This window comes from Sinocyclocheilus anshuiensis, unplaced genomic scaffold, assembly GCF_001515605.1.
Source record: "Sinocyclocheilus anshuiensis isolate Anshui unplaced genomic scaffold, SAMN03320099.WGS_v1.1 scaffold488, whole genome shotgun sequence".
NCBI lineage: Eukaryota > Metazoa > Chordata > Actinopteri > Cypriniformes > Cyprinidae > Sinocyclocheilus > Sinocyclocheilus anshuiensis.
This window is the reverse complement of record NW_015558584.1, coordinates 54,465-76,189: the sequence shown is the minus strand read 5'-3', so window position 1 is coordinate 76,189 and position 21,725 is coordinate 54,465. Positions and strand designations below refer to the sequence as shown.

Genomic DNA, 21,725 nt, shown 5'->3' with positions numbered 1-21,725 from the left:
TTGCCTCTGGAGTGCTTGGCCCCGCAATTGCTGCTTGCAGCTATATTTATTTTTGTATTTTTTAAGTTTTCATTTATTAGAATAAATTATACAGTTTATACTAGGGATGGAACGGTTCAACTTACTCACGGTTCGGTTTAGGGCTGCACGATAAATCGCATGCGATAAGATGTGCGTTAAATATCGCATGCGATTTATCGTGCAGCCCTAGTTCGGTTTGTATCACGGTTTTAACGTCACCGTTTCGGTTTGGTTCGGTATGTGCTATGTTTAGGCAAAAACTATACTGTCAAATAAAGATAAAGAAAATAAGAATGATTTCTTTGTTGTTGCTGTTTGATTAATATTAAGAAAGTGCTGTCACTTTAAGAAAATGCACTTTAAGATACGGTACGTTCAGCCGGCTATGTCTGCTATAGGATACTTACCAAGACGGGCATTTTGACATAAATTTTGTGTGAATTTGTCCATTTAGACACAATACTTCAGACTCAGAGAGAGCTTAATATTTGCGCGCGTTCTGAGGTGCGGGTTTGCGCGCTTCGGATGAGCGCACGCACAAATCTTCTCACTGCGTGCGCGAGCTCGCATCCTCTGGCTCTTAAATGTTTAAACTGGCAAAGCTGAAACAAGTTTAGCTTAAACACAGATATCAACGTGTTCTGTTCAGGTCTCACCTGTGCGCGCGCGCTATCAGCACCCAGGTGATGACGGAATAAATGCTCATATTCCAGCATAGGGCAGTCGCATTGAACAAGAGTGAATGGTTTGTCCAGGGTTTTTTTTTTTTTCATCGCTGTTGTTGTAATGTATTGGGAAGCCAGAATGCTCGTCCATCCACAGAAACATATATTAGCCGAACCCTGTTTGTTTTAAGTGTTATTTATAGCAAACCATGTTACAGATGCGTTGCCGTATTACCGTACGGTTCGATTTTTTTCCGCGAACCGTTCCATCCCTAGTTTATACGTTTGTATAAATTCATAGATTTAATTTATAGTTTTCTTGTATACCATTTACTATAGTTTCAAACCCATGCAGCCTAGTTTAATTTTAACTAATTTTTTATTTTTATTTATTTTTTTTTTATTTTACTTTTTATTTGAAACCACCAAAATGAGTTTACTCTATTTTTGATTCTCAGCCAGATGGTAAATCTTTATATGCTTTATATGCAAATTTATATGCAGTAAAAGATGCATATGCTTGCATACCTGCTTTTTATGCGTATGAGTGGAAGTGAATAGATTACAAACCTTTGTCTGACCTCCCCTAACCTGCCCTAAAAGGCTGGGCAACCTGTTGTGCGTTATGCAGGGCATCTTTTTCCAATTATTCCCATGTCATGGGATAATGATCCTGATTCCTGCTGATTTATTTGCTGCTTTGTGCCTGTCAGATGCCTTTGAGGTGATTTGGCATCGGGTGAAGCTTGGAGGGCTGCCACTCTTATTTGGACATTGCCAGGGCTGTGTTTTCAGTCTTTCCTGCTCTTATCTAATCTAGATAGCATATTTATCCAGTGAGCTTCAGGTAGCACGGCACCCTGATGGTTTTACAGATAATTTCTCAGATTGCTTGTAAAACATGTGTCTCTTCCCAAACAAACAGGTTAGGACAAAGAAAGACAATGGGAAAATAAAAGATGTGTGAGAGACAGAAAAAAAAAGAAATCTATGGACTATGGCACAATGTCCTGTGATGAGATACAGAAATTTAGAAATAGGTTTCATTTCCTTAGAATCCAAGAAATCAGAAAGCCTATTTGGGATCAGTCATGACGCTCATTGAAGTGGACTAGTTTAGCTACATTATTTTCTATGTTTCTTGTTGTTGAATTTGAATTTGAATGCCAGACTGAATTTTGCATTTTGTAAGTGTTACCAAAGAAACATATCTAGTTGAGTCAGGCGAACCTGAAACCAACCTAATAATACAGGGCTTCCAGTTAAGACTGAGTCAACTAGTCATTCAGGCAACCCTGATCTGGTCTGTTTTCACATCCCTAGTCTAGATCAACAGTCCTCTTTTGAACTTTTGAAGTTTTTGAATGAAACAGATCTCACAGCAAAGTCAATGTGAAAGTCTCCTCTTCTCTTTTCTCTGTCTTTTTTTTTCTTTCTCTCTATCCTGTTTTCCACCAGCTGTGCCCCTCTCTGGGGTGGATTAAATAAGAGCTCCTTTTATCCATCTGTAATCCTGATCTGGCAACCCTAGCCTTCACAGAGAGGAACACACCACCAACTGGCAGCACACTATACTTATAATGTGCACACACACACACGAATAGTACAGGCCATGGACATATGCTGTATATTATAAGACATAGGATGTGCACACACACATAATTCTTTATTTATTTTATTTTGTTTTTGTTTATTTAAAATGGTAAAATATTGAAAAATAGTAAAATATTTAATTTCTTTGATTCAAAACATTCTACAATATTAACATAAAAAATTAACTTAAATGATTTTAGCAAATGGCTGCAATATAACAAAGAGTGAAAAATTGAAGGGGGTCTGAATACTTTCCGTACCCACTGTATATAACCTTGATGCTTGACACATCACTCCTGGTTAGAATATGGCATCACACTCCCAATCTGACCCTGGATCAGCTGTCCCCCCAGTGTGTTGCAGCTGTCCACTGACAGATTGGCATCAAAGTGTTTCTGAAGCAGACCACCATCTCGGGGAGTCTTATCACCGCAAGATAAAACCCTCATTAGACTGAATAATAATTATGTTACACTTCCATGTGCCAGGAAACCATGTTTTCCTGTTTATGTGACACCGTGACATTAGAGAATTAATTAATTGCTGTTTTTGGCAATCAGTGGGTGTGAATGTGTATATGAATGCACCGACAGAAAGCGTCTCGCTTCGCTGCAGCTGATTTCTGGGTGTTTGCAGGAAGTGCTCCGGAGAAGGGCAGGATGTAGAGGAAGTGTTTGGCGTGGCGGATCTGGCAAGCAGGCAGCCGTTAGCATACCCTGCTGACAAGCTCTCTCTCATATACTCCATCCGCCCTCTCGAGTGCCTTTTGGCCTGGAATCCATCACAAGACACTGAAGTGACATCAGGCAAGTGGAGACAGAGAGCTCCTGGAAAACACAGACTGGACATGCTGTTTTTCTCAGCTGTCACCTAATTGAGTAATACATCATCCGTATTCTTTGCAGCCCCCTTTATGAAACTAGCCTGTTGTGAGTCTCGGCGCTTGCGTAACGGGATTAAGTCACGAAATACATGAAGCATATGCATGCTTGTTTTGCTGTTTCTTAGTTCTGTGCTTAGTTTTAATTTGAAGTTTTTATTTAGCAAAATATTTGATAGCGCTTCAACCCTCCAACCCTTCAGGAAAAGATTTACTGTAATGGAATACGGGAAGATTCATGGAGATAAAGCTTTCAGGTTTGAGAAGACCGAGAGATAGGAAGAATTAGGTGAGTAAAGGAAGTGTGAGCTAGATGAAAGTGAGCCAAGAACAGGACAAGGTTAGAGAAAGGGAAATTTAGCAGTCATGGACACAGGAAATATGGCCTTGTCACCCAGGCAAGACTGACAGATGTACCTCCATCGTCTCTTGATGACAGCTGACAGTATGACGGATCAAGGTTCAAGGAGATCCGAGGAGTGGAGAATGGGGCGAGAAGCGAGGAAGAGTACGGAAGCAGAAAATGAGTCTGCTCATAATCATATGGCATCCTTAGGGCCTTGACCTTGTATCTCGCTCGCAATCTCTTTCTCGCTCTCTGTTTTCTGAAGCATTCCCAAAGCACATAAACACACACTAGAGTAGGTGTGTTTGGTTAAACTTCCAAGAAGTCCAGTCTCTGCATTTCCTTTCCAGCAATGTTCTGAACAATCACAAGTACCAAAATAACGTAAACAGTTTTAGGACTCAACTTCTGTGTTCCAGGTTTCTACAGAGGCATTATTTTAAGGCATTGTATTTGCGCTCCCTATGTATAGACTACCAAAAATTTAATTCACTACTTAATTCGAATTGAGTTTCTTTGTGTATAGGCCTATTTAGGCTTATTAGATTATTGTTCTGTTAGTTTTCTTTTAGTTAATCTCTGTTTCGCTACTTGTGTAGAGTATTCAAAATTGGTTACTAATGAGGTTCTGTGATTGTTATTATGCTGCTTTAATAGGTGGTTGTTTATTTAGGCGGTATACAAAGAGGCAGCTCACTAGATTTTGGAACATATTTTGTATGGCCCTGAAATTAAATAATTAATGTGTACTTCAGGAAAGTTTGTTGTAAATATTTAAAATCACAGCCAAAATACCTTATAAAAATAAGAAATATTAAATCCTAAATAGTTAAGTCTCTCTCTGTGCTGATTTGCCCAGTAAAAAATTGCTAAAATGAATTCAAGTGTATTTTTATTGTGATTTTCACAATATAAATGGCTCCAAATCAACTTTGCAGCGAATGTTATGGTGGTTTACAAACCACAATTGAGCAACTAAAAGCAACTGATTTAAAATTGTTAAATAAATAAATACATAAATTTGTATGTATTTTTATAGTGATTTTCACTATATAAATGGCTCCAAATATTCTTTGCCGTTTATATAATGGTATTTTACAAACCACCAGTGAGCAACTAAAAACTAGTACAAAATTGTATACAATTGCTAAAATTGTATTCAAGAAATTGTGTAAATGTATAAAAAGCTATTTTATACAGTGATTTCCCCATATAAACATGGCTCCAAATCAACTTTGCAGTAAATATAAAGGTTTATTACAAACCACCAGTGAGAAAAAAAAAACAGCTAGTCTGTGGCAAGGAAATTTTTTTGTATAGCCTAAGTATTAGATTATCATAAATAGCATCTCTTTTTACTTGAAACGGATCTTTCCTGCTGTCTCCAGAAGCTCAGTTTTGCCATGTGCAGAAAAAAATTGCTTCTAATTATATTCATTTATGGTAAATGATCCACAATCCGCTAATTGGTGACCTCTGCGCTAGATGATAAAGAAGTGCTGTGCACCCATGTGACTGTCTGTCTTTTGTTACTTTCTCAGAATAATCATGCAATGTAAGGTTCAGCAAGTGGGTGAAAAGGTCCCAACAGGGCTCTCTCTCTCTCTCTCTCTCTCTCTCTCTCTCTGGTGTATAGGCTTTTAGCTGCCTGTCTCATGTCTTAATACTTGGAAAGAGGAAATTATCTCTTCACTGACATTTTTTGGCAAATAGCTGCAGACTAAAGCGATGGTAAATGTTCTAACCACTTCCTTCCACTTTCCTTCCCACAGACTGCTCGGGACAGATGACGTCCTCTCCTCTCAGCTCTCCCACATCCCACCGGGGGATGCACCCATCACTGCTGAGCCCGACTTCTTTAGGCCACTCAGGGTCTCTGCACTCCCCTATCAGCACTCTGAGCTCACCCATGAACGGCCTGGGCTCTCCCTTCTCTGTCATCAGCTCACCCATGGGGCCACATTCCATGGCATCACCCGGGATGGGCTACGGCCCCAGCATCAGCCCACAGGTAAGGCCACACTCCGAGACCCTCCTTCAGAGTTGTATTTAAAAAGAAGCGCTCGCATTCAGAAGTCGTATTTGTGCTTCATAATTAAACATTGTTAAAAATCGTTCAATTTAACTCGTCCATTCTGTCTCGTTCGCTCTCTTTCCAGTACTCTCACTAGATCTGTCTTTTGTTCCATAAATAGGCCTGCACATTTATTTGTCATTTTTAAAAAAGGTTCACAAATAAGAAATCAAAGCTGGCAGTGTCCTAGTTTTCTTTGAAAGCCTGATCAACTTGAGTAAAATAGTTTTCAAATTCACACATGTGGGAAAAATTGGAGCATTGTCCTTTTTTCTCATTGATAACTGTACTGAAGTTTTTCTCCAGGCTTTTCACTCATTTTAAATTATAACGTTGTTAAATTTGACGAAGTTAAAGTGGATTTTGAAGTGAATATATTGAATACAAACTGGGGAAAAAAAAAAACATTTTACTTTTTGAGCTTACAGGATTCATTTATCTAGTTAATGTTCATTTCTACTTTAATACATATTATGTATATGTGTGTGTGGGATAACCTAAATTCTATTAAAAAAAAGACACTTTTATCAGAGATTTTCCACCAAAACATTAAATAATCCATCAACACAGGACAGAAAGCATTGTTGAATGATTTCATGGAGTCTTTAAACTTGCTGTTATTTGGTAGCAACAGTTGTCAGAGTTCACCCAGCAATCCAAACACCAAATATATTGGTTTAATACATTAGTTTCCATTTTAGACAGTTTTCAATGAGTCAGTCATGATCATTCATATCTGTATCTGAGGCTTCAATTTTCTGGACTGTACAAATGCTGAAATTTGAGTGCAGGTTTGGTTATTGCATTGACGAACAGTAGTGAGAGGAGCCTAGAGAAACCAGTTTTATCTTTACGCAGCACTGTTTATCTCTCTCTGGGTGGGAGGCAGTCATGGGGTCTGATGGAAGGTGATTTGAGTCAGACGGCATTTGTCACTTATGTTTAGCACTTGGCTGACTGGCTGTTTTCAGGCCCAGCCGGGTGGAATGGGGTTGCTACTCCGTTCATGACCCCTTTAAATACAGAGGGACAGAGAAATCAAATTTCCCTTGATCTTTTGACATATAACAGGTCAGTGTACTGTCAATGTTACATCCTGTAAGTTTCAAAACTTTCTCGTTAGTTTAAAAACATCTTTTATTGAAACCAAGCTCAGAAAACGACTCATTTTGGAATGTGCCACTTTATAACTTAATAGTGTGGCTAAACACCACCTCCGCAGGAGAAGATCAAAGCCTGCTTCTACAGCACTGCCTCTTTAGCCCCGCCCACTGATACACGCTTGTAGTAGTAGGAGAGGAAGTACTAGAGACAAGCAAACACAGGATGTCATACAGATGACATTATAAGATTACAAGACATTGTGTAGTGTAAGTTGTGAAAAATAGTCTTTGAATTGCCTTCTTTGTGATTCTAACATATCTAGATCGGACTCGAGCACTGTTGCGTCATGTCGCAAATCAATTTTTCTTTCAGGTCAGAAGCGGCACGAATGGTTGGAGTATGTCAGAAATAGAGCGGGACATTATTTTCAGAGTACGTCACAGCAGCATCCATCTGTTATTTTAATAAGCAAAACTGTTAGCCAATCATAACAGTGGGCATTTACTTGCGAGTCTTGAATGCGCCCCGTCTATAAAAACAGACCGTTCTGCAGAGAGGCTCAAAAACAGGATAGAAAATAGCCTATTACTTATAAATTATGATGATTTTTTATGTAAAATCAAACTAACATTTTAAGTGAACCTCAGTAAATACTTTCCGTTTCAGTTTAATTTATTTATATAGCACATTTAATAACGACAGAGCCGACCAAAGTGCTGCACAAAGAAACAGAATTAAACTAATATAAATAAAACAAAGAAATAAAAGAAAACAAGTTATAATAAACATTATAAAATTAAAAAAAATGCAGTTCATGACCCATTTACCCTCAGGATCTGGAACAGGCACCCCACTGACACCAACCGACCAGCAACACACTGCAAATCCACAACATGCAACATAAACAAGGAAAGAGTCAAGATCAATCATCATTTTGTTCACTAAATATTCGTTTTGGAGGTTTAACACCGGCTAATGTAACCACTTGCACTTTTTGTGCATTATTTTTACATTGGAATCCTTAAAGTTATTCAACAACGGGCAAGAAAGTTTTATTCACTTATTTATTTTTTACTTTCATAAAGACCAAATTTATGTAAATTAATAACCATTAAGGATTAAAAAAAATATATTTTCACTAAATTAAGCCCTTAATTAATTTATTTGTGTATTAAATCACTTATTTGTATATTAATTTCTGTAGTTATTACTTTATTTCTTTCATTTTTATTGTTATACGTTCTGTTTCTGTGGCACATATATGCTTAAATGCTCTCGTTATAATCTCATATATTTTTGACAGGCCACAATCAACAACCTGATCAACTCTATGCGAAGGAGATGTGTTGCACTGCGTGAGGCAAATGGTGGTCACACCAGAAACTGACTGGTATTCGGACCCCCCCGGACCCCCCAATACAGTAAAATGGCACATTTTAGAGTGGCCTTTTATTGTGGCCAGCCTAAGGCACACCTGTGCAATAATCATGCTGTCTAATCAGCATCTTGATATGCCACACCTGTGAGGTGGATGGATCACTAACACAGATTTAGACAGATTTGTGAACAAAATTTGAGAGAAATAGGCCTTTTGTGTACATAGAATTCAGCTCATGAAAAATGGGGGCAAAAACAAAAGTGTTGCGTTTATAATTTTGTTCAGTGTATATATATATGTTGTAATATGCCGGCACCTCAGGGTTTTGTCTCAGATTTCAAGTGTTGTACCGCCCGTGTCATGGCACCTACTGAGTATAAAACAATAGGTTTTTGTTTTGTCTGGTTTAGTGTGTCTGTGTTTAGTCTGTGTACAGTTTCACATAACAGCATCCACCTCTCTAAAACAGCATTCAGCTGGAATACATTTACAATACACATTTGTTTGAGTTGGACTGTGGCTTTCATGGATTATCTCTCTTTTCTTTTGAAATGTTCGGACTGGCCACACTTGGGGAGGTTGGTTTTGACAGAGACGACCTACAGTGATAGATGCAGTGACTCAGTCTTGCACATACTCATATGCAACATATGCAGTATATGCAAATGCTGTCAGCTGCATGTAGACCTCAATCCCACCCATGGGCATCGCTAAGCGATTTTTAGGGAGGCTTTAGCCCCCCCCCCCATTTCTACTCAGCTCCCCCTAAACATTTTGCAATTTGCTCCATAAACTGTACACAAATTCATGATCGGCTCCTCCCAGTCTTTCAGAGCATTCTTCAATCCACTGACCGCGGTGGCGCAGAGTGAGAAACAGAGGACAAGGTGTGTGTTTATCGATAGATTGTTATAATATCTGCATCTGTGCAGTTCTTTGTCATAAAAACAGTTTACAAAATGTCATGGGGGAGCAATCGGTTTCCCATCTACAGTAAAGTTTTCGCTGTGTTCACCCCTCATCACACCACAGCTGTTTCCTCCATATGAGCACATATGAACGCATACTTTATAAAATGTTGCTATTTTCATTTGAAAATGTAACTTTCAATATAAAACATATTACAGTGCATGTGGCATTAACTACCATACAGTCATGCACAGAAATTATTGAAGACAGTGACAGACAGTATTTGAGCATAGGAAGAGGTTTGTATACTTGAGCTAATGAAAGAGGTTTGTACTAGAAATGACAGACCTACTTGACCATAGAAAGAGGTTTGTTTAGAAATGCAAACAGTACAATTTCGTGTTTGTACAGTAAACCGGTGTGTGTGTGTGTGTGTGTGTGTGTGTGTGTGTGTGTGTGTGTTTGTGATCAGGAAGACTTGTATTTGGCTTATTCAGTACTAAAATATTATACCCATCTAACTTATTCAATAGAATGAAGTACTGCAATATGTTTAGTATACCACCCTAACCTATTAGTCAAACATTATTTTATTATATTTTATTTATTTATTATTATTTTTTATTATTATACCCTCATTGGGGGCTGAGTCCCCCTAAAATGAAAATCCTAGAATCGCCCCTGATCTCACCAGCCCCGGCACAGCACGGACTCTGCCGTCTCCCAGCAGCTGGCACACATTAGGCAGAACATGGTTCGGTTTACACTTCCAGTGACAATCACCGCAGATATGCCACTCTGTCAGCCCAGAAGAATCCCTGAACATTTGCTAGCTCTCGATCCAGCCTAAATATTTTCTAAAGGTTCAGTGTATACTGAACTGAAAGACTGGAAGTTGTTACTGGAAGCTCATTATCCGTGTTGAGGAAACAATTTTCAAACTACCGTTATTTTAAAGTATAGTCAAACTATACTTTTGGAAAAGTAGTTAGGTATACTATAGGGGTGGAACGGTTCAACTTACTCACGGTTCGGTTTGTATCACGGTTTTAGAGTCACAGTTTCGGTTTGGTTCGGTATGTGCTATGTTTAGGCAAAAACGATACTGTCAAATAAAAATAAAGAAAATAAGAATAATCTATCTAACTACAAGCAACAGCACAATAGAGTAAATACAATAGAGTAAAGATACAAATAAAATAAACAGTGATTTTCAGGGTTTTTTAGGTAGGTCTAACATTAGTTTTCAGGTACAGAAATTGAATAAAGTAATGAAATGTAAAACAGCATTGCATATTTGACTGTATAAATTAAAGATTAATCTTTATTAAAGTTACAAAAGCAATTCAATCAAGAGCAGTGTGATTTCTTTGTTGTTGCTGTTTGATTAATTTTAAGAAAGTGCTGTCACTTTAAGAAAATGCACTTTAAGATACGGTACATTCAGCCGGCTATGTCTGCTATAGGATACTTACTTACCAAGACGGACATTTTTACATCATTTTTGTGTGAATTTGTCCATTTAAACACAACACTTCAGAGAAAGCTTAATATTTGCATGCTTCGGATGAGCGCATGCACAAATCTTCTCACTGTGCGTGCGGTCCTAGCGCATGCCGAACCGTGTGTGGAGAACCGTACGGTTCGATTTTTTTCCACGAACCGTTCCACCCCTAATATACTACAATTTACTAATGAGAAGTGATAACTACATAAAAGCTAATATTTTTATGTATGTTTGTATTGTGTGTGCACATCTATGTATGTATGTATGTTATGAAAGTTACTGTTAATGAAAATGTATGATAATACCTTAATATTAGTGCACAAAAAGTGTATTTTTTTTTTCTTTTATATCTGTGTGTAGTCATATTACACTTGGTGTAAACATCTTAAAGCTACAGCCACAGTCTGTTACGTACACATATTTTTGGTTTGGAGATGCAGCCGTTGTGGGCCTGGATGCAGGTTTGACTGTTGTCTAGTATGGAAGAGCTGTCATCTCGCTTTCACTGTCATCCTGTGATTCATTAAATAGCAGCAAGTACTTGATCCCATGACCCCGATGGTGCCACCCGTCAGTCTGTGCCGGAGGTTGTGACCCCGTGAACAGATAAATACTGGATTATTGAACAATTTGGGCTGCAATAAGTACAAAAAAAAGAAGTGTATTGAGAGTGATGCACCTACCTTAGTTGTTTGCTCTGTCCTTTTTATGTTTACATTGTTTATTGTTTTATATCTTTTTTTTTCACAGCAGGTATTATGAGGTATTAGTCTGATAAGTATAGCTTAACTTGTATTTAACCTGGAATATTCCTTTAAGGCCTGATTATATAAATTTGCTGCATAACATATGCAGCCAGTAGTTAACTTTGAGACCATATGGAGAAAAAAAGGTGCCCATGAGTTCTGACAAACAGAGCACCCCTTCAGGCAAGTATTTGCTCAGCTCTGTGAAGCCTGTGGGGGGAGAAGGATAGAATACAAACTCTGGCCTTGAGTGAGATGCTTTCATAGGGCCTCTAATGAAGAAAATATGTCTCTCTTGTTATTTCACATTCAGATGTGATCCCAAGGTTTGTGGGAAGAGGGTAAAGAGAGAACAAAAATATAAAAGCGTCTGATCACATTTCAAGTTTCAGTTTTATTCACTTTCATACTTTGTCTGTTAACTCCTTCAGTGCCAGTGTGAAAATCTTAAGCAAAAATCACAGCCTTGATGCTCAGATGCTGTGGATGGTTACCGAGGCATTGCTATGCTGTTGCTGAAGTGTTTGGGGTGGTTTTAGCATTAGCATCTTATGTGGTTGCAGGTGTTCTAATTGGTTGCTAACTTGCTAGCATGTTTTGAGTGGTCGCTAGGTGGTTGTTTACTGGCCAAAGTCAAGAGTCTCTGATGTTCTTACCAGTGTCTTGTCTTATTTTTTATTTTATATGTTATTTTTTACAAGTGTTAGGTCTCTATTCTAATCTAGATATTACCTGTCTTTTATTTTATTTTATTTTATTTTATTTATTTTTTTTTTATTTTATTTTATTTTATTTTATTTTATTTTATTTTATTTTATTTTATTTTATTTTATTTAATTTTTATTCAGTAGAGTAACGTCTCTGATATTCTGATTTCTACCAGTATGTTGATTTTGCTTTTGATTCTTTTTATTTTGTGCTTTTTTAAATTTTATTCTGGTCTCTAGACATTACCGTTTTTTATTTTATTTTATTTTATAAATAAGGTCTTTGTGATACTCTGATCTCTTGTTTTGTTATTTTTTTGTTTAGTGGCATTTAGTTTTAGTTTTCTCTAGATCTCTTGATTTTACCAGTCTTATTGTTTATTTATTTATTTATTTATTTTTTAATTAATTAGTAAACAAACATGGACTTTGTAAACTGAATGTGGGACTTCCATTCCAACAGACCGCATATTAACCATTGTGCTTCATGCTGTCTCTGGTCTGACCGAATGGCTGGTTGGGCACTGAATTGGGTTTACAGTACAGCTCAGTCGCTAAAACATTTAGCCTCTATTAAAGAGACTTCAAGCTAAGCAACTGTCGCTAATAGGCTTTGTGCGCCAAAGTGTGTGCTAGCTAAGAAAGAAAGAGAAAATAAGAAAAAGCAGCTCCCTTGAAACTTATAACCCAAACCTGTGTGCAAAATGACACGTCCTTTCTAACTTTTAGACTTCTGTTAAGAAAAGAACAAGTGAACTGCTCTTAAGGGTAAAACACACTGAGAGTGTGTGTTGGAGGAGAGAGCACTTTTAATAACAGTTGTTTCAAATGTTCTCAAAGGGGCTCAGCTTGCAGGGGGTTTTCCAAAGAGGCAGAAAAGGGGATTTTGATGTGCACAAAATAATTGTTTGCTGAGTGTGGAAAGATACACAATGCACATTTGCTTTTACTTTACCAAAAAAATTTCTCTTCTCGCTTTCTACCTCTATCTTTGTCCTCAGGCGATGCGAAGAAGTCATGCAGTAGGAGCTGCAGATTTTGCCTGTTAATTCCTTGCAACCTTGATACTCGTAGACAAAAGCCCTCAAACACAAAATGGTTTATTTTTCAAGTAAAACCTTGAAATTAGTGGAGGCATTATCATGTGAGCTCAAGGACAGCTTCTTTCGTTTTGTTTGCTCTGAATGCTTGTGTTTTGCACTTGTGAAGGTGGCTTATCACCAGGTCCAGACTGAAAGTTTACATTTTTAAGCCCATTTTCTCTCTTATTTTATTTTATTTTTTTATTTTAAAGTGTCTGTGCATTCACTTGTGTTTTTAATAATCAGCATTTACAAATCTCCATGTTTCGTTATGGTTTTAACAATGCAGGCACATGGCAATTGTTGCAAACGCAGCGCTCCAGTGATGATTATCCACACTCGGAGATTAGCTCTGGATGCTGACAGCTGTTTCAGCTCTAGGCAATTATTCCACCATACAACATTTCTTCAGAGGAAACGGCTCTACCGTTATAATCTGTCTTGGCCCAGCACAGTCTACCAAAGCACAGACATCATGCACAGCAGGAGCCAGACAGAACGGAGCGGCGGGTATCAGATCTGCCTCTCTTTTATTGACTTCACCTGGTGCTGGAGCTGCACGAGGCTGAAGGATAGTGGTTGGCCACCAGTGTTGTCTTGATTGCTGTATGATGCACCTTGTTTGGCTTCGATAGGAAGGAACAAACTCTCTGAACCAGATATGACCGATCAGTCTTATCCAAACATATGGAAAGGTTTCTGTAGTGTTCATGTGTGTGCATGCATGTGCCCGGCATCACAAACTGGCGGAATGGTAATAATGCAGAGGTTTATTTTTATTCATTTTTAGTTATTTATTTTTGTTTATCTGCACTGCAAAAAAAAAATAAAAAAAATAAAAATATTTGTATTTTTATCGGCCCGAGAAACAGTATTTCAGTAATATTTTATATTTAATTTCAAAAGAAAATGCTCTTTGCATTTTTTGCATCAACGATTTTTGTTGTGTTTGCATTATGCTACGACTCTCAGGCTGTCAGGCTTCCAAAACTGTCTTAGGGTCCGCCTGAGTGATGCATGTTTGAGAGTTGAACACCCTGTCGAGAAGCGTTTCACCGCAAGAACCCAAATGACACCGACACCCGCCTTGAGGGCTGATACAAAACAGGGCTAACTTACTGCCGCTGACAGCCGTATGCACAGGGACGGCTCCAAATGTGTCTCCCACACCACTACTGACAGCAGCCTCTATGAGGTCACACTCAGGGTGAGTAATGGGTGTGAAAGATCGGAGGTCAGATGTTGAGTGGATTATCAGGCAGAGGGGATCGGCCCAGTGCCCCGCAGTGGTTAGAGATAAGGATAATGTCACTGTTATCAGCAAAGCTTTTCCATGTGTTGATGTACACATCCCAGTCAAGCGTGGATTGGAGTTGGAGTTTGTTGTGATGACAGAGTGACGTAGCCGCTGGGTGGACAATTCTGGTGAATGTGTCATTTGTAAAGTCAGCATAAAAATAGCCATTATCTAATAGATGGATAAACATGCATAATTAATGCAAAGCGCATCAGCATTTTGTTTTTGTGTTTGTTTGTTTTTGGCTTGTTTGTAAATTTGTTTCCCCCAAAAGAGAACATTTACAATATTTAAAAAAAAAAAATCATTTATTATTTAATTATCACAAAACAAAAAAAAATTATAATTATGTCATTATAAATTTGTCATTTATAATTATGACAGACTGCTTTAATGTGCATGAGTTGTATATGTGTCAAGTAGAGTGATTTGTGTTTGTTATGGTTAATATTATGATTGTATATATATAATTATTAATTGAACATTAGTGGCTTTTACTCCATTTTACTGTGGTAAAATCACTGTAGTTTCTAGCTTTAAAACCTTGATTTATACATATAAGTCAAATGTACTCAACACAATTAAGTAGGCATCGGATGTTCAATATTTCTTTCATTTGAAGTCCACTCCACTCGAGTGCACTCTGGTTTGCCTCAGTGTGAAGTTGCTTTTTGGTTTTGAGAGTTGAGCATGTGTTAAAGGTTGCTGCTGCAGGATTTGGTTTACCCTTTGAAGTGTCCTTGGCAGGGAAGTCTGTTTTTCGGCTTGGTAAGATCAGCTAAGCTCTTCTAAGGTTCCAGATTTATGCTCGTACTCTTTTTGTGTGATGTGCTTCGACTTTGCCTTGCCAGACCACCGCTCGTGTGTTTCATATCACATAAAATGTATCCATTCGTGGGAGCATATATGACTCCTTAACTGTGTTGGGCAGTAACGCGTTACTTAGTAACGTGTTACTGTAATTTGATTACTTTTTTAGTAACGAAGTAATTTAACGCGTTACAATTTTCAAAATAGTAATTAGAGTATAGTTACGAGCCGAAGTCTCTATACGTTACTGCCGTGTTACATTGCTGACAGAATGCAGTGTTTTATAATCTAGAGATTGTAAAAAGGATGTAGCACACGCACTGTCGAGTCAAGTGCCAGTGGATTAGAGACCTGCTCCCGCGAGACCCGATGCAACAGCAGCGTGGGACAAGATGGGTGCTCGTGAAATTTGCGTGCTCACGAATCCTCTCATTATAACACACGAACTGTAGACATTATGAAAGATTCATTATGCATATATTTATTGTGTTATAACAGAGATTTGTGAGATTGCGATGAACTGAGATGTCTTTTAGAGATTATAAATGCAGCGCTCTTTGCTGGCATTCTGCCATGCCAGACCATGCGCGCAGCAGCCGCTCGCTTTAGTTAAAAATAACAGTGTTCTGTGAATGTTGATGCTTTAATAACAAATATTTATCGGGAGCGTGTATGCTGGGATTTCATACATTTCATGGAGAAAAAAGTAACGTAACTAGTAATGTAACTAATTACTTTTGAAATAAAGTAATCAGAACAGTAACGTGATTACTTTTAAAAGGAGTAATCAGTAATTTGATTACATTTTCAGAGTAACTTGCCCAACACTGCTCCTTAAGCACCATTCAAGTCTGAATCCTGAAACTAAAGCAGACTGATGTGACGAGAGTTTTGCAGACTGAACTTGGTGTCCATAGGGGCGAAACTTGAGCTTTCCACCAAGAAAGAAATGGACAAAACATTCTGCTAAACCATGCTAGATTATAACATCATGTTGAATGCAAATGTATGAAAAGAAAAAGGCAATTCTTGCATGTTTTTATGCCATTTTATTTATAAAAATGCACTAGACAGATGTTTTTGCCTGGGTTTGATTGTTTTGATGCAACTGGATGTCTTGCACGGTAAGTGTTGCATTTATGCAGTGTCAAGTTAAAAACACTTGTACCCTTTAAATACCTGCATTCCATTTTGTGACTTAAATGAAAGAACAAACTGTGTGAAAGGCCCCTGAGCTTATATCACTGTGAGTGACAGATTACTTGACTATTAAAATAGAGACAAAATTCGTGACAGCACAGCTCTTCTCTGTCTCTAGCTTATGCTTGACAACCAAGTGTCAACATCTATAGCGTACTTGCACAAAGGCTGGATGGATACACAAGTCTTGGCAAGATAAGTCGACCGGTATCTGATGCTTAGATCTGCCATGACTTCCCTTTGCTAGTGAGTTTTTAAGGTCAAGGCTACTGTTCTTACTCTACTGAGTCAACACTCTCTGACCCTGTTATGTGTTTCACCACAGATATACAGATCTAGAAGTGCTGACAACTTCTCTCTCTCTCTCTCTTTCTCTTTCTCTCTCTCTCTCTTCTGCTCAGCTTTGGCACATATGATAAAATAAACCATGACATACCCATGAGAAGTTGAAAGCATAGTTGGCTTAAAATTCACTAGAAGAAATATTTACTAACTCTGTTACTCCAAACCTATACGACTTTCTTAGTTCGTTGATGAAAAATACAACATTTTTGAAGATTTTTTTTTTTATCCAATTCACAAATCAGACCCATTCCATTAAATTTTATTTGTATTGTTTTCTTTAATTCATTTTTCATTTAAATTTTCCTAATTGATTATTATTATTATTATTATTATTTTAGTTAAACTTACTGACTCAATGATTCACAGTGGTTAATAGCAACACTATGTAGCTTTTTCTGTGTTCAAAATGTATATAATGAGCGAGTACATCATGAATTCATCTTCCAAACCGCGTTTTTGTCTTATTCCGAATCACTACGGTACACTTATAATAAGTACTTATATTTGGACTATTGTAGCCTGGTCGGGTCATCACCGCTTCGGAGTAACGCATACCTGCGTGAATCGCCATGGACATAAACTTAGAGAAGTAGCTCCGGTTGGAATGTTCTTCTGCGGGATGTGTGCAGTTCTGTTTATTAACCGCTAGAGTGCCAAAAGTTACATCGTTATTTTTTTTTTACCCGTGGCTGTTTTTCAAATGTACATAAAAGATTTTAAATAAAACATTCAAGTCTCCCAGTCATTGACTTTTACTAAAATTATGTAATTTACAATCCAATGTTGTTAAAAATTATTTAGATAAAACCAGATAAAAAAACGGGGCATTTATACCTATAAGCGCCAGCGGGTCAAATTTACCCACCTATATAATGCATGTATTTTCGCGCTGTCATTTTCTTGCCGCTTATGTTTTAACATTGTACATTTCTAGGCAATGCCTTTCACTCACTGATTTAGCGGTTATCAGTTTAATAAATAAAGTAAAAATGACTAAAAAAGGCGATTTATGGAAGGTAGGTATTAGAAACAATTTAATTTTTGTCTTGCCATATCGTTTATTGTTCGCTACTGTGTCGCTATTCTAGTCTGGCCATTTCCTGAAAAAAAAATCTGATCTATATGATGTAATGAATAAATGGTGTTTTTCTCTTATTCAAATTATACATGATATAACTAAACAAATTAATAAATATTTAGGTGAAGCTGTGCGCTTGAATTTTTCATCGCATCGTCCTATGCAGTGGGGTGAATTATTATTGCTCATTATTGTCTATAGGCTGCTTTAGTCATTCATAGCATAGGTTGTCTTAATATATTGATTAATGACATTGTATTATAATATTACATCACCCAAATATTTAGGCTATAGCCTACCTTCTAATTTCCGTTGTCAGTGCAGGCTTCTATTTTTTTAGCTTAGGCTACTGACTGTTGTGGATTAGTGTAGCCTGTATTAAAAAGTTTTGAACATAAAACAACAGGATAAAAATATAGTTGATGACTAGACATAATCATTTCATGACTCTAGACACTTCTTTGTGAAGACAGTGGCATAATACAGTGAAATAATATATTATTTAGCCATATAAATACAGTTGTCATGTGCGTGGGTAAAATTTACCCGCTGGCGCTTTTAGGTATACAGCGACCTTTTTAAGAACCATTTGATCCTATTCATAAATCAGAATCATTTTATAATATTGTTGTATTTTTTTCCTTTTTTTAATTAAATTTTTCCTGAATTATCTGTTTTTTATTTATTTAGTTCAACTTAACTTTGGATAATAGCATATTAGAGGAGAAGATTTTAAGTGATTTGGACTCCCAAGATTTCTAATATAGAATATAGAAGTCATCTGAACATGTTCAATTCAATTCAATTCAAGTTTATTTGTATAGGGCTTTTCACGATACAAATCGTTGCAAAGCAACTTTACAGCAAATTAAGTTTCTACAATATTTAGTGGTAACTTATCAGTGGTGACTGTCAGTTAATGTACATATGGCAGAAATGTACGGAAAAATCAATTAAAGACGTAATCAAACAGACGATGAACACTATTAACAGCAATTATTATATGATGCAATCAAACTTATAGCAAAATGTGGTAGTTCTGTGTGTTGTTTCAGGGTTGGCATCATCTGAGGTCCTCTGAGCGGTTGGCATCATCTCTTCTCAGGTGTGTCATCTGAACATGTGTCCCCTAGAACAATAGGTTTAGAATGACATGAGAGTAAATAATTACATCATTTTCACTTTTGAACTGTCTCTTTAAATATTCGATCAAACTCGATATCCAATTCTGAAGCAGGCCTGTAGAATGATCTCGTGACCCCTACCAACAGTCACTTCGATGTGTGTCTTTGTGCATGTTGTGTCTTAACTTGTGGAATGCCCCCTCCTCTCCGCACAGCTTAAGTGTCACAGCACGGCTGGCTGATCATGCTGTTCTTACTCAAGGCACTTGTCTGACACCCTACCCATCAAAGAAGAGTATGTGATCATGTATGGGAGGGAGGATTATTCTATTTACAGTCACAGAACTGAGACCTTTTAATCCTTCTGTAACACACACACAAACACACACACACATACCCCTACACACAAATACAGCATTGAGAGGGAGTTTGGGCAGATTGAGTTGCATGTTGAAAATAGCCATACTCTGATAGAGTCCTCTGATAGTGCAGCTCTGCATCTGATGAGACATACTACAGAGGTCCAGCAAAATAGACAAACAAAGGTATGAAATGAAGAGAGAGGCTCATTTTAACAGCTGCTTTTGCATGTGAACTAACACATCATGTGCATATGTGTGCATGAGTTAAGTGTGAGAAAATGATGGATGAATTCATACAGTTGCACCACTTTTGCATGCAGTATTTCAACTTAAACCTGCATCTAACTGACAACCTTTGGTTCATTGTCATGGTCATTAAATTCAGTACTTGTCACACACTTTTTTTCTATGCAAAACTCTAAATGCTCAACTCTATTTATATACTAGTTATGAATAGTTACTATATTAACTATTTACTAGTTATTTTTAATAAACATTTTATCAGTTCATGCATTCCCTGAGTATCGAACCCATGACTTTGACATTGCTAACTCCATGCTCTACTGTCTACTTTCTTATTTTATTTTATTTGTTTTGTTTTGTTTTGTTTTATTAGATTATTTCATTTTATTTCATGTTAATTATTTCAGTTATTTTAAGAAACATTTGTCTTATTTTTTTCTTGAAATGTGGCGTGATACTGTATAGTCCAAGTAAAGTACACTAGTATATTTGTTTGTTCTAAAACCTGAACCTACAAATGGGGAATCGTGCCATGCAGCTTTACTTTTGCAAAGATTTTATGGGCACATTTGCACCGTTACCTGATTTGCATAATTCCTTTAGTGAATCGGGCCCTTAATGCAGACAGCGGGTACAAATAAATGGCTCTATCAGCGGGCTCTATTCATTCTTAGTGAATTCTCCCCATGAGTATTTGTATGTGGGTAACATGAGCATGTGTAAGGTTCTCATCGGAGACACGCAGGCAGAAATTCATAACAAAAGGCGTTTTATTTCTCATAAACTGACAGCCTCAGAATAAAGTATGGCATGTGTAATTTACTGCCGCCCATGCTTTCTCTTTGCTCACTCATCATTAACACCTCTCTCCATCAGAACATGCTGCACTGTTAAGGCCCCTGCAGCCTTGACTGCCTTCAATATTTTTCAAGGACAATGACCATTTCTGACATCATAAATCAAGCAGAGTGGAAGTACAGGGGCTTTTGTCCGCAGCGTTTTGCCTGTTAGTTTTTTGACGGATGGAATTAATCATTATACTGAATGAAAGAGGAGCAGTTTTCAGAAGTGTTAATCATGTTCTTGACAAAGATTCATAAGCTTTGAGTGTTTTTGTTTCTTTGGATTGTCATTTTTGAGCAGTTGATCTGTTTGTTTCAGCAGTCAGTCTTTTTATTCAGGGCATGTTGTGGTCATCTGTGTAATGACATGGGCCGTGGCATTACTGTGTGTGTCCTTGCATGAGTTTAAGGGGTGTGTGCAGGCATGTGTGAACACACGCACATGTTCTTAAGATGATGCAATCATGTACATGGATAAGGGTGATTAACTATGTTAAGTCTTTCTTAAATCTGGACACTTCTATTTCTACGTAGATAACTCCGAACACTTTAAAATTGACTGAAAAACTTATTAGATTTTGATTTGATATGAAAACTACCATAGTATCTTATGTCATCAACAAAAGGCAAAATGAATGGGATCAGTGTACGAACCACAAACTGTATGAAATACCCTAATGTGGATAAAAGTCACATCTTTATTTTCAGTAATCAGTGGGATCAAATCATATTTACACAATGCTGAAAAGGACACTCCAGAATCACACACAAATTCTTAATATCAAAAGAATATCCACTGATATGCTGTTGATGCCAGAGTCCAGTATCCTTTAAATGTATATTATTACACTGCTCTGTGGAATACTTGATTCTGATTGGAACAGATCGCGACATTCCAAGTTATGTTATTCCTCGATAAAAACCGATAAAAGCTGATAACACAGGCTCATCCGGGTAACTGAAGTCAGCACTACACACTTGCTAAGGAACAGATGGATGGATTATAAGATAACTAACAAACTGGTAAGATTTTAAAACCGTTTCATCTTAAAATCTTTCTGCTTCACCTCGGGGCCCTGGTCATCCTGTAGGGGGTTATTCTACTATAACAACCGACTGGATGTACATTGTCCCTTACTTATTAAATTGTGCTTAAGATCTCTTAGGAAATTATATTACTCAGCAAACTTTTGAATACATTTTTAACAGTCAAACCTGAATTCATTTTAAATTGCTTGTTTATACTTTTTCAACTTGGAAGCTGGCATGGTGTTAAAATACCAACTTACCAACCAATTTTTAATTATATGAAGGTCACATTAAAACTAACTTTATTGTCGGCGCCAATAACCTCGTGGTTAGTGTGCCGACATACAGCGCACCTGCATTCACGCAACCCAAGTTTAATTCCC

The 21,725-nt window shown here is 37.3% G+C and overlaps 1 protein-coding gene across 1 annotated transcript in view; it reads left to right on the top strand.

Moving 5' to 3' along the window:
- LOC107679846 (retinoic acid receptor RXR-alpha-A-like) overlaps positions 1-21,725 on the top strand; it is a 168,548-nt gene that overhangs the window by 124,465 nt on the left and 22,358 nt on the right. Inside the window, exon 3 of the mRNA XM_016475544.1 lies at positions 5,278-5,516. Coding sequence (XP_016331030.1) covers positions 5,278-5,516 — 239 coding nt within the window. The remainder of the gene's footprint in view (positions 1-5,277; positions 5,517-21,725) is intronic.